The 13,122-nt window shown below is 63.1% G+C and overlaps 1 protein-coding gene across 2 annotated transcripts in view; it reads right to left on the bottom strand.

Annotated features, from left to right (window-relative positions):
* INPP5A (inositol polyphosphate-5-phosphatase A) overlaps positions 1-13,122 on the bottom strand; it is a 152,423-nt gene that overhangs the window by 74,570 nt on the left and 64,731 nt on the right. For both annotated transcript variants that reach the window (XM_065923591.1, XM_065923590.1), the window contains exon 3: positions 2,508-2,608. In XM_065923591.1, the coding sequence (XP_065779663.1) occupies positions 2,508-2,608 (101 nt within the window). The remainder of the gene's footprint in view (positions 1-2,507; positions 2,609-13,122) is intronic.

Below are 13,122 nucleotides of genomic sequence, written 5' to 3'. Positions count from 1 at the left end.
GGCTGCCTGCCGGACAAGCCCCAGTGTGCCCGCGGGCAGAGGCAGGGTGTGGGCACGACACCGTGCCGAGAAGCGGCAAACAGGACCCGTGCCCCACAAGAAAGTCAACAGAAACAGACCCTGAAAGGACAAAAGCGATGCAATTCACCGAAAAGAGACTTGAAAGAGCTACTATAAAAATAACCAAAGATTTAAAGGGAAACGTGGACAGAGTAGTAAGGAAAATATGCACGCAAATGGTACTTCTAGAGCTAAAATTACAGTACCAGAAGTAAATCCACTGGATGGACCTCAGAGCAGATTAAAATGTAAAAAAAAAGGATAGGTTAGTGACTAAAAGACAGGACTATTCAAACTGAAGCAAAGAAGAAAAATATGAACTGAAAAAATCTGAAAGAGCTAAACTGTGTGACGGTCTAGCATCAGAAGTGGGAGTCTGAGAACAAAGAGAAAGGAAGCAACAACCAAACGCTTTCCTGAAATTTCAGTAAAATTATGAACCTACAGGTTGGAAAAGCTCAAAGAACTCCAAACAAAAGAAACACAAAGAAAATCAAACTAAAGCAAAACAATCAAGTTGCTACACATGAGCTAGAAAGACAAACTTCGAGTCAGGGGGAAAAAGACACAGTATATACAGAAGATGAAGACCAGAACAACAGCCAATTCTGCTCAGGAACAAGGCCGCACAGAGGACAATGGAACAATATCCTTAAAGTACTGAAGGGGAAAATGGACAAGCTAGAATTCTGTTTACAACAGAAACATCTTTCAAAGACGAAGACAAAGACTTTCTTCAGACAAACAAAAGCTGAGATAATTGATCAGCAGCAACTTGCGTTGAGATAAACGTTAACGTTCTCAGGCCGGAGGAAGATGGTGTGGCGAGAAAGCTGACAAGGCCGGGCCCCGGGGGCGGCAGGTGGCCACACAGGGAACACGTTCCTGCACTTTTTAACCTCTGAGAAAGGTAGCCAACTGCTTCAGAGCAAAAACGGCTGTGTTGCGCACAACTTGGGCAGGAATAAAGCGCCTCTAACAGCAGGAGGACGATGGCAGGGGACAGGAGCGTGTGCTGGCGTGGGCACGGAGGTGAGACCCTGCAGCCACGTCTGCTCATCTCTGAAACGCCCGGCATCCCCAAAAGTGTCCTCTTCTCGTTGACTGACTAGAGTTCTTCAGGTATGTAAATACTGGCAATTTTTGTCAGTCAAGTACATTGCAGATATCTTTTCCCAAGTGTGGCTAAACTGTGACTTGTTTATCGTGTCTCTGGATGAAGACTTCAACGTCACCACAGTCCAACGTGTCCGTCTTCCCTCTGCTGGACCTGCACACCTTCTGAAGGAGCCTCTGCCGGGATGCTCTCCTGCACGTCACCCTCGGGCCATCGGACGGGCCACCCTGAGGCCTCCTGCCCCGGCTCTGGCACAACTGGAACTCAGCCCGGGGAGGGGGACAGGACAGGCGGGGGGACCAGCTCATGGCTTCCTAGCCCAGGGCCCCCAGTGCCCTCCCGACCCAGCTGCCGCTGGCCACACCCGGGGGCGACGCGGGGGCCCTGCACAGCCCACCAGGTGTCACCCCGTCCCCACACACGGGGGGCTCGGGGCCGGGCAGCAAGGACGCCGCCTCACTCTGCTGCCGGACTACTGGGGCGAGCCCTGGCCCTCTGCTCCTCTACGCTGACTCTAGTATTAGTTTCGGCGCTAAGGAAACATTTTGATTGAAATTGCTTTAAGTTATAGGTTATCTGGGGAAAACTTGGAAGTTTTTAAACATCTGTCTTTTAACAAATAAGCCACAATGTGACAGCTGAAAACATGGATGACTTGTGTCCACCCACAGGGGACTGAGGCCGGTGACGGCTGCTGGGCTCGGCCTCGGGCTGGGGCCAGGCTGGACCCCAGGTTGGACACCGCCCACAGCTGCCTCGGAGGCGTCACCTCCCCCTCCACCAGCGGGAGCCGCCACAGCGCCTGGAGTCCAGGTCACGCACAGCAGACAGGGCACCTGCCGTCCGGCCCGCTCCTGCCCACCCCCGCGTCCAGCTCCCAGGTCCGCGTCCCTGTTCCCAGGCGGCACCACGCGGCTCTGGGTAGGCCTGACCCCCACAGAGCCACAAGGCACGCCTCCCACGGACAGCGGCGCTCTGTGCCCGCCCCACTGCGACCAGCGAGCTGTGAGCTTCTGAGTGGACACCCGGCCCATCCGTCCACCTGTCCTCAGCAGCAGCAGCCACACAGCCGTCAGGCCACAGGACGGAATCTCAGCCTGGACCTGGGGCTGACATTTCTGAGCCCAGAGGTGCCACTGCCTGGAACCCCCGGGGGTGCAGCCACCCCGTCGCTACCCGGGTGACCCACCGTGACACCCGGGTCACGCCCCCTCTTGGGCAAGGCACCCCAACCCGGGCCTGGCCCTCAGTGGGGCGTGCCCCTCGCCCCCAGCCACACCCACCCCGCCCCAGGAGGAGGTGGAGGCCAGGCAGCTGCCGCCAGACTTACTTGACGAATTTGTCCACGTGTGACATGGACGCTTCATAGTTCTTCCCTCCGAACTCCTGGCAGTGCAGGGCCAGGAAGTGTGGCCTGTGAGCATGGACGACCTGTGGAAGAGAGGCAGGCGTCAGGGCAGCCCCTGACCCCAGGGCGTGGCCCCCAGGGAGCTCCCCATCTCTCAGGAATGCTGGCATCTCCCCCACCCCGACTGGAGGTCCCGCGTCGGCCACAGAGCAGGGGGCAGGGCCAGGAGGACAGCCGTCCTGACGCTGCCGTGGCCCCGCGGGGATGCGAGTGCACGCGTGTCGTATGCGTGTGTCGGCGCTGTGCACACACGTGTGCATGTGTCCCACCATCTAGGAGGGAGCAGGGCTTCCCCGGTGGCTCAGACAGTGAAGAATCCGCCTGCAACTCGGGAGACCTGGGTTCAATCCCTGGGTTGGGCAGACGCCCTGGAGAAGCGAATGGCGACCCACCCCAGTGTTCTTGCCTGGAGAATCCATGGACGCAGGAGCCTGGCGGGCTACAGTCCATGGGGTCACAGACAGTCAGACACGACTGAGCGACGGGCACGCACAGGAGGAGCAGAGCTGGCCGCAAGGGCAGGCGCTGAATCACACCCGGCTGCCCGACTCGCCCTCGAGCCCCAGCCCACCCCCTGGGGAGGTGGGCGCGGCTGCGGCGGTCAGCGGTCAGCGGGACTGGGTGCAGCGGGACTGGCAGAGCCGGCGGGCCCACTCCTCCGGGCGCAGCTCGCCCCCCAGCCCCTGAGGCCAGGCCCACAGCGTCTCCCTGGTCACCAGGGTCCCCCCGGGCTCCAGCCAGACTGGCCCCAAGGCGGCACCCAGCCGGGCCTCCCTCCTGTCACTTGAACTTGACCACGGAGTTCTCCTTGGAGCTGCGGCCATGCAGCCTGGCGGCTCTGCGGGGAGCATGAGAGGGCGGTCCTGAGGGGGAGCCGACCTCAGGGGGAGCCATCCTGCGGGGGAGAGAGCCGTCCTGAGGGAGAGCCGACCTCAGGGGGTACCATCCTGAGGGGGAGAGAGCCGTCCTGGGGGGGAGCCGTCCTGAGGGGGAGAGAGCCGTCCTGAGGGAGAGAGCCGTCCTGGGGGGGAGCCATCCTGGGGAGGGGGGAGCCGTCCTGAGGGGGAGAGAGCCGTCCTGAGGGAGAGAGCCGTCCTGGGGGGGAGCCGTCCTGGGGGGGGGGGGGCCGTCCTGAGGGGGAGAGAGCCAGTCCTGAGGGAGAGAACAGTCCTGAGGGGGAGAGAGCCGTCCTGAGGGGGAGAGAGCTGTCCTGAGGGGGAAAGCCGTCCTGAGAAAGCCGTCCTGAGAGAGCCGTCCTGAGGGGGAGAGCTGTCCTGAGGGGGAGAAGAACAGTCCTGAGGGGGAGCCATCCTGAGGGGGAGAGAGCCGTCCTGAGGGGGAAAGAGTCGTCCTGAGGGGGAGAGAGTCGTCCTGAGGGGAGAGCCGTCCTGAGGAGGAGCTGTCCTGAAGGGGAGAGAGCCGTCCTGAGGGGGAGAGAGTCGTCCTGAGGGGGAAAGCCGTCCTGAGAGAGCCATCCTGAGGGGGAGAGCTGTCCTGAGGGGGAGAAGAACAGTCCTGAGGGGGAGCCATCCTGAGGGGGAGAGAGCCATCCTGAAGGGGAGAGAGCCGTCCTGAGGGGGAAAGAGTCGTCCTGAGGGGAGAGCCGTCCTGAGGAGGAGCTGTCCTGAAGGGGAGAGAGTCGTCCTGAGGGGGAGAGAGTCGTCCTGAGGGGGAAAGCCGTCCTGAGGGGACAGCCGTCCTGAGGAGGAGCTGTCCTGAAGGGGAGAGAGCCGTCCGGAGGGAGAGAACAGTCCTGAGGGAGAGAGAGCCATCCTGAGGGAGAGAGAGCCGTCCTGAGGGGGAGAGCCATCCTGAGAGAGCCGTCCTGAGGGGGAGAGAGCCGTCCTGAGGGGGAGAGAGTCGTCCTGAGGGGAGAGCCGTCCTGAGGAGGAGCTGTCCTGAAGGGGAGAGAGCCGTCCTGAGGGGGAGAGAGTCGTCCTGAGGGGGAAAGCCGTCCTGAGAGAGCCATCCTGAGGGGGAGAGCTGTCCTGAGGGGGATAAGAACAGTCCTGAGGGGGAGCCATCCTGAGAGGGAGAGAGCCATCCTGAGGGGGAGAGAGCCGTCCTGAGGGGGAAAGAGTCGTCCTGAGGGGAGAGCCGTCCTGAGGAGGAGCTGTCCTGAAGGGGAGAGAGTCGTCCTGAGGGGGAGAGAGCCGTCCTGAGGGGGAAAGAGTCGTCCTGAGGGGACAGCCGTCCTGAGGAGGAGCTGTCCTGAAGGGGAGAGAGCCGTCCGGAGGGAGAGAACAGTCCTGAGGGAGAGAGAGCCATCCTGAGGGAGAGAGAGCCGTCCTGAGGGGGAGAGCCATCCTGAGAGAGCCGTCCTGAGGGGGAGAGAGCCGTCCTGAGGGGGAGAGAGTCGTCCTGAGGGGAGAGCCGTCCTGAGGAGGAGCTGTCCTGAAGGGGAGAGAGCCGTCCTGAGGGGGAGAGAGTCGTCCTGAGGGGGAAAGCCGTCCTGAGAGAGCCATCCTGAGGGGGAGAGCTGTCCTGAGGGGGATAAGAACAGTCCTGAGGGGGAGCCATCCTGAGAGGGAGAGAGCCATCCTGAGGGGGAGAGAGCCGTCCTGAGGGGGAAAGAGTCGTCCTGAGGGGAGAGCCGTCCTGAGGAGGAGCTGTCCTGAAGGGGAGAGAGCCGTCCGGAGGGAGAGAACAGTCCTGAGGGAGAGAGAGCCATCCTGAGGGAGAGAACAGTCCTGAGGGAGAGAGAGCCATCCTGAGGGAGAGAGAGCCGTCCTGAGGGGGAGAGCCATCCTGAGAGAGCCGTCCTGAGGGGGAGAGAGCCGTCCTGAGGGAGAGAGAGCCGTCCTGAGGGAGAGCCGACCTCAGGGGGTACCATCCTGAGGAGAAGAGAGCCGTCCTGAGGGGGAGAGAGCCGTCCTGAGGGAGAGAGCCGTCCTGGGGCGGGGGGGGGGGGAGCCGTCCTGAGGGGGAGAGAGCCAGTCCTGAGGGAGAGAACAGTCCTGAGGGGGAGAGAGCTGTCCTGAGGGGGAAAGCCGTCCTGAGAAAGCCGTCCTGAGAGAGCCGTCCTGAGGGGGAGAGCCATCCTGAGAGAGCCGTCCTGAGGGGGAGAGAGCCGTCCTGAGGGGGAGAGAGTCGTCCTGAGGGGAGAGCCGTCCTGAGGAGGAGCTGTCCTGAAGGGGAGAGAGCCGTCCTGAGGGGGAGAGAGTCGTCCTGAGGGGGAAAGCCGTCCTGAGAGAGCCATCCTGAGGGGGAGAGCTGTCCTGAGGGGGATAAGAACAGTCCTGAGGGGGAGCCATCCTGAGAGGGAGAGAGCCATCCTGAGGGGGAGAGAGCCGTCCTGAGGGGGAAAGAGTCGTCCTGAGGGGAGAGCCGTCCTGAGGAGGAGCTGTCCTGAAGGGGAGAGAGTCGTCCTGAGGGGGAGAGAGCCGTCCTGAGGGGGAAAGAGTCGTCCTGAGGGGACAGCCGTCCTGAGGAGGAGCTGTCCTGAAGGGGAGAGAGCCGTCCGGAGGGAGAGAACAGTCCTGAGGGAGAGAGAGCCATCCTGAGGGAGAGAGAGCCGTCCTGAGGGGGAGAGCCATCCTGAGAGAGCCGTCCTGAGGGGGAGAGAGCCGTCCTGAGGGGGAGAGAGTCGTCCTGAGGGGAGAGCCGTCCTGAGGAGGAGCTGTCCTGAAGGGGAGAGAGCCGTCCTGAGGGGGAGAGAGTCGTCCTGAGGGGGAAAGCCGTCCTGAGAGAGCCATCCTGAGGGGGAGAGCTGTCCTGAGGGGGATAAGAACAGTCCTGAGGGGGAGCCATCCTGAGAGGGAGAGAGCCATCCTGAGGGGGAGAGAGCCGTCCTGAGGGGGAAAGAGTCGTCCTGAGGGGAGAGCCGTCCTGAGGAGGAGCTGTCCTGAAGGGGAGAGAGCCGTCCGGAGGGAGAGAACAGTCCTGAGGGAGAGAGAGCCATCCTGAGGGAGAGAACAGTCCTGAGGGAGAGAGAGCCATCCTGAGGGAGAGAGAGCCGTCCTGAGGGGGAGAGCCATCCTGAGAGAGCCGTCCTGAGGGGGAGAGAGCCGTCCTGAGGGAGAGAGAGCCGTCCTGAGGGAGAGCCGACCTCAGGGGGTACCATCCTGAGGAGAAGAGAGCCGTCCTGAGGGGGAGAGAGCCGTCCTGAGGGAGAGAGCCGTCCTGGGGCGGGGGGGGGGGGAGCCGTCCTGAGGGGGAGAGAGCCAGTCCTGAGGGAGAGAACAGTCCTGAGGGGGAGAGAGCTGTCCTGAGGGGGAAAGCCGTCCTGAGAAAGCCGTCCTGAGAGAGCCGTCCTGAGGGGGAGAGCTGTCCTGAGGGGGAGAAGAACAGTCCTGAGGGGGAGCCATCCTGAGGGGGAGAGAGCCGTCCTGAGGGGGAGAGAGCCGTCCTGAGGGGGAGAGAGTCGTCCTGAGGGGAGAGCCGTCCTGAGGAGGAGCTGTCCTGAAGGGGAGAGAGCCGTCCTGAAGGGGAGAGAGTCGTCCTGAGGGGGAAAGCCGTCCTGAGAGAGCCATCCTGAGGGGGAGAGCTGTCCTGAGGGGGAGAAGAACAGTCCTGAGGGGGAGCCATCCTGAGAGGGAGAGAGCCATCCTGAGGGGGAGAGAGCCGTCCTGAGGGGGAAAGAGTCGTCCTGAGGGGAGAGCCGTCCTGAGGAGGAGCTGTCCTGAAGGGGAGAGAGCCGTCCGGAGGGAGAGAACAGTCCTGAGGGAGAGAGAGCCATCCTGAGGGAGAGAACAGTCCTGAGGGAGAGAGAGCCATCCTGAGGGAGAGAGAGCCGTCCTGAGGGGGAGAGCCATCCTGAGAGAGCTGTCCTAAGGGGGAGCCGTCCTGAGGGGGAGCTGTCCTGAGGGAGAGAGCCGTCCTGAGGGGGAGAGACCCGTCCTGAGGGAGAGAGACCCGTCCTGAGGGGGATAGAGCCGTCCTGAGAGAGCCGTCCTGAGGGAGAGAGCTGTCCTGAGGGGGAGAGAGCCGTCCTGAGGGGGAGAGAGTCGTCCTGAGGGAGAGAGAGCTGTCCTGAGGGGAGCCGTCCTGAGAGGCAGAGCCATCCAGCGGCCGGACGCCCTGCAGCCCTCCCTACATGGGGTCCTGACACGGGCAACGGCCCGGACCCGCGTCTCCCCTGGGCCCTGAAACAGGCTGGGCATCGGGAGCGACCCTCGGGTCACCCGGGCAGGTGTGGACCCACACGGCTTACGAGGGGACCCGGAGGCCGCGGCCCCACACCCCGGGGCGCCCACAGCTGGGGGCGCGGGCAGCGGTGCCAGGACGTTCACAGCAGGGGTGGTCGCCAGGGTGAGGCCCCCAGGAGATGGCCAGGGCAGGGTGGCCGGCACGGACAGCGAGGGCGGCGCTGGAGCCGCAGCGGGGCCCCGGCCGTCCACACCCGCGCCCCACCCGTCCTCCGCTCTGCGCCTCCCTTGGCGCGGTGACACGGCCGGCCCTGCAGAGCCCACCCTGGCTTCCCCCGCCCACCATCCCAGAGGCGGGCGACCCACGCGCAGGGCCACAGTGTCGCTTCCCACGCCGCCTGCACCCGGCCTCAGCCACCGTGTCCTGCCCAGAGGTCAGTGAGCCGTGGGTGGCTGAGACACGGCTCCTCTGGGCACAAGGGCAGTGAGGTGCCCGATGGGAAGGGGCTGCATCTGGGGCTCAGCCAGCTGACCAGAGAGACGTGGACCAGGCCCTGGAGCGGAGCGCAGAGCGCCAGGCGGGCAGGAGGGAGCCTCGCTCAGCGGCAGCCGCCCCTGACCCAAGATGGCGGGCGGCACGTCCAGCTTCAGGGAGGGTGCCTGGACCCGGCCGTGCCCTCAGGGAAGGGCACGCAGTGACACCCGGCTCGCCCCTGCACTCCGCCTGAGCAGGGTACAAGATGCTCACCAGCGCGCTTTCACTGCCCCCTCAACACTGGCCCAGACCCCCGTTCCTGGACTCCAGCCTCAGGGCTCAGGCCTCCCAGCGGGCGCCTCACCCAACACCGCACAGCCGGGCAGGGCCCAGGCAATCGGGCAGCAGATCACCTCCACAACCAGGGCAGGCTGCAGGCTGCAAAGGGCACCAGGGGCCCCGGTCAGAAGCGGCTCCGGGCGGCCTGGCCTCGGCCCGGGAACAAGCGACACCACAGGCGGCGTGATGTGTGCGGCTGTCCCCGCGCGTCTGGGACCCGGGACAACACACAAAGCCAGACCTTCGCGAGGGGCCCAGGGCTCCACCCGGGCGGCTCCTCCCGGGATGCCGGGAGCAACATAGGCCGGGAGGGGCGCGGACAGGCGCAGGTCGTCCGAGGAAGCTGGCGGCTCACGACCCTGCTCAGGGCTGCGTCCTCTGGGCCCAGTCCCCCTTGTCCAGCAGCTCAGGCCCAGCTCCAGTCCGGGGGCGGGAAGGGCAGAAGGCATCCCGGAGACGGGCAGGGGACTCGTGTGGGCTCCTGCTGGTCACACCGCCACGCCGTGTGCAGAGGCTGTGGGTCCCCAGAGTGTGGCAGGGACCATGCCCAAGTCCCCAGCGAGGGCCGAGCGGAGCGGCTTTCCAGGGACACCCCGCCGGTGACTCAGGGAGGCCAGGACCTGACGCCCCAAGCAGCCGCCTCAGGCCGGGCGGGTCCCTCTGGGCAGGGCCTTGCTGCCGCCTTCACACCCACACGCGTCTTCCTCACGAGACCACTCACTCTGTCATGGTCTGAACTAAAGCGGCCTTTTAAGGCACAGAATTCACTCTTCACGTCACATCAAACTCCTCAAACACTTGACTCTGATCCCACAAGTCTCGAAAAAATGAAGGATCCAAAAATAGCCCACCCACGTCCCCCCACACGTCGGGGAGCCCCCGGTGGCCTGCAGACCCAGCCCACCCGCCGCAGGGCCCGGTGGGGAGGCCCCTCCACATGGAGGACAGGAGAGGACGCTTCAAAAGCCACGATGAGGTGCCGGGACGAGCTCACGCGGGACTGGATGGGAGGAGACAAAGGCACGTCTCGCGTGAGAACAAAGGTGCTGAAATGACGGGTGCTCATCATGAAGCGTCTGGGGAGGAACGTGACAGACGCCTGCAGGAAGGGCCCCACGCGCCGGGAAAGCGGCCCCTGCGCCCCTCTCCGCAGACTGCAGACCACGCGCCCCCCATGCCAGAGGCCACACGGGGTCCACGGAGGCTCTCCCTGGGCAGCCCAGGGACGAACGCACAGCCGGGAACAGGGCTTAGGGGAGGGAGCAGGTTCAGAGGAGCTTGGCCCCCGCAAGGAGCATCGGGATGGGGGGTTTGGGGGGTTTGGGGGGCCCTGCAGGAAGTGGGAGAGGAGCCTGACGCTACATCGGAGTTTAACCAGCACTCCCCCTCCACCCAGGACAGGCCACACATACACACTCTTACATCCATGAGCTCATGATGATGCTAAACCCCCCCATGCCAGTCAGCGTGGAGTCAGGACACCCCTCTGAAAACCGGTGGATGAAATGAACGAAGCCTTCCTTCCCTCCTGCGTCTCTGGGGAAACGGGAGGGCGAGCCCCCCTCAGGGAAACGTCAAGCCAAGAAATGGAGGCGAGGCGCCGGGACCAGACGGCGCACGGCCACACGGGAACCCAGGGCTTCCGGCTGAGACGGGAGGCGGGTGCAGAGAGACCCCCGCGTGAAAACCCAAACCAACTTTCAACCCAGGTGGAATCGCAGCAGCCAGACTCGGAGGCACAGAGTAGAAAGGGTGAGGGGGCGGGGGACAGGTCACCGGGCTCACAGCTTCTGGGTCTAACGGGCAGCCAGGCGACCAGCTCACACAGCTCAGTCACACCCAGCCCTGGGCAGGGACGGCCCGAGGCGGCTGCAGACAGCAGGAGACGTTTGGCCCGGCAGGTCCGCGGACCGGCTGCAGGGCGCCAGGAAGCCCCGCTTCTGCAGAGCAGGGCCGCAGGGAGGGCGGACGGACTGCAGCGGGAATGTGAGTGGGGGAGCAGGGGCAGGCGGGCGCTCTGAGACGGAGGGCAGGCACCCCGTTGCCCACAGCAGGCAGCACAGCTCTGCCGGACTTTGCCAGACGGACAGAAGAGGGTGCTGTGAGGCCAGGAATGCGGCGGGCAGAGGAAGGGCAGGTCTCCGCAGGGCTGCGGCCCGCAGGAAAGCGCACCCCCAGGAAGAGGCCCGCCCTCGACAGAGGCACAGAGCAGCCCAGAGCTGCGAGCCCCCTGCAGACAGAGCTAAACATCCAGACAGGCGCCGAGGGGAGGAGAAACGCTTGGAAACAGAACGAAATTAGAAACGGACTCGAAAGAGAGACAGGATCAACCTCAGGACAGAAATAGGGAAAAGGACAAAATCGTCACAGGAAAGAAGGGCACGTTACAGAGCGCCTGAGGGAGAACCGACTTCGAGGAAAGTTCAGCAGGGGCCACACAGGCCGGAAAAACCCAGAAAGTGAAGAGAGCGTCAGCAAGAGGGCAGGGGGGAGCCCCTGCACCCCGGGGAGCTGCCCTCCCCGGGGAGAGGGCGAGGCAGGGAACTCGGGGCCCAGGGAAGCCTCCCAAGGCAGGGGGAGCTGAACTCACACTGAGGGGCATCTGAGCACCCGAGACACCATCACCCCAGAGCAACGGACTCCCAGACACATCCCAGCGAAACACACAGTCCTCCAGGCCCCCAGGAAACCGAACCAGAGATCCACACCAGAGCCAGAGACCCCCACCAGTCAGAGACCCCCACCAGAACCACCGACACCCACACCAGAACCGCCGTGCAGGTGGAGCAGTGGCAGAACCACCTTTTATAAAAATCCTCAGTGCGACCAAGCATGCATGAGCCAAGAATCACACAGCTCAGTCAACCGTCCTTTAAACGTCAAAGCCAGAGAGGGCATCTTCATGAGTAAACTTGGGTGGGCTCTGTCCCTGTGAACCTGTGCGGAACTCCACTAGAACAGGCTGGGCAGACGCTGACCGGGACCCAGGGCAGACTCAGGCCCGGCAGCCAGCAGCCTCGGGGCAACACCCCTGGGAAGATGTGGAGGCCGCCCCTGGGAACCTGACCCCAAGCCAGGCGGCAAGTCGGACCAGCTAGGGTGGGGAGCGGGGATGGGGTGCTAACCCTTGATTTGAAGTGGCAATTGTAAGTCACAGTTTACAGCCACTGTAACCCGCCGGCTGGAGTCCCCAGTGTAGGCGGATGGACAGCACATGCTGCTCGGAAACCTGCGCAGTCCCAGCGTGTCCAGGCGGCACAGGAAGGAGCAGGGTGTCAACCAGAGGCAGGCGGACTCAAAACCCACAGAGGCCAGGAAGACACTTCATGAAAGGCAAGGCGCCAGTAAACAACTTCAAACGGAATGCGAAAGAAAAAGAGAAACAATCCAAAAGAAAGCAGAAATGGGGAAATAAAGGGAAACAAACCAGAAGGTGTAAACATAAAACAGACAATACAATGGCAGGTCCCAAACCTACCGTGTCGATGGTCACACTGAATGCTCACGGTCTGGACCGCACTGAACGGTAGGGCTGCCTGACTGCCGCAGACAGTGGCGGCTGTGGACAGTGACCCCCACGGACAGTGATGGCCGTGGACAGTGACCCCCGCGGACAGTGGCCCCTGCGGACAGTGACCCCCGCGGACAGTGGCGGCCGCGGACAGTGACCCCCGCGGACAGTGGCGGCCGCGGACACTGACCCCCGCAGACAGTGAGACCCGCGGACAGTGAGCCCCGTGGACAGTGACAGCCACGGACAGTGAGCCCCGCGGACAGTGACGGCCACGGACAGTGAGCCCCGCGGACAGTGACGGCCACGGACAGTGACGGCCACGGACAGTGACCCCTGCGGACAGCACAGAACAGAGCGTCCACCACAGAGGGCTCCGCGAAACAAGGCCACGCTGGTGCCTGAGCCCCAGGGGCCGGGAGGTGCCTCAGTGAGCGGCAGGGGCTTCAGAGGACGACCACAGAGGGCTCGGAAAGAAGACGCACACGTGTGCACGGCCAGGGAACGCACACACGCGCGTGCGGACACCGCCCTGACAGGCAGCCCAGGACAGCCCAGGACACGGCCGCGGGGCGTACCCTCTCCCGTGGCCCACTCGGCAGGAAGGGCCGTCGCTGGGCCACGGAACAAACCATAGGCTGCTGCCCAGCCTTTCAGGGATCACAGTCAAAGATGGAGAAGCTCCACACGGTCAGCAAAGACAAGACCGGGAGCTCACTAGGGCTCAGATCATCAGCTCCTTAATGCAAAATTTAGGCTTCAATTAAACAAAGTAGGGAAAACCACTAGGCCATTCAGGTATGACCTAAATCAAATCCCTTATGTTTATACACTGGAGATGACAAATAGATTCAAGGGATTAGATGTGGTAGACATGGTGCCTGAAGAACTGTGGATGGTGCTTGTAACACTTACAGGAGGTGGCCAAAACCATCCCCAAGAAAAAGAAATGCATGAAAACAAAACGGTTGTCTGAGGACGCTTCACAAATAGCTGAGGAAAGAAGAGAAATGAAAGGCAAAGGCGATGCACTCATACCCATCTGAATGCAGAGTTCCAAAGAACAGCAAGCAGAGATAAGAAAGTCTTTCTCGGTGATCAAAGCAAAGAAACAGAGGAAAACAA

This window comes from Muntiacus reevesi, chromosome 2 (assembly GCF_963930625.1).
Source record: "Muntiacus reevesi chromosome 2, mMunRee1.1, whole genome shotgun sequence".
In the NCBI taxonomy this organism is placed as follows: Eukaryota; Metazoa; Chordata; class Mammalia; order Artiodactyla; family Cervidae; genus Muntiacus; species Muntiacus reevesi.
This window is presented reverse-complemented; position numbering and strand designations above follow the sequence as displayed.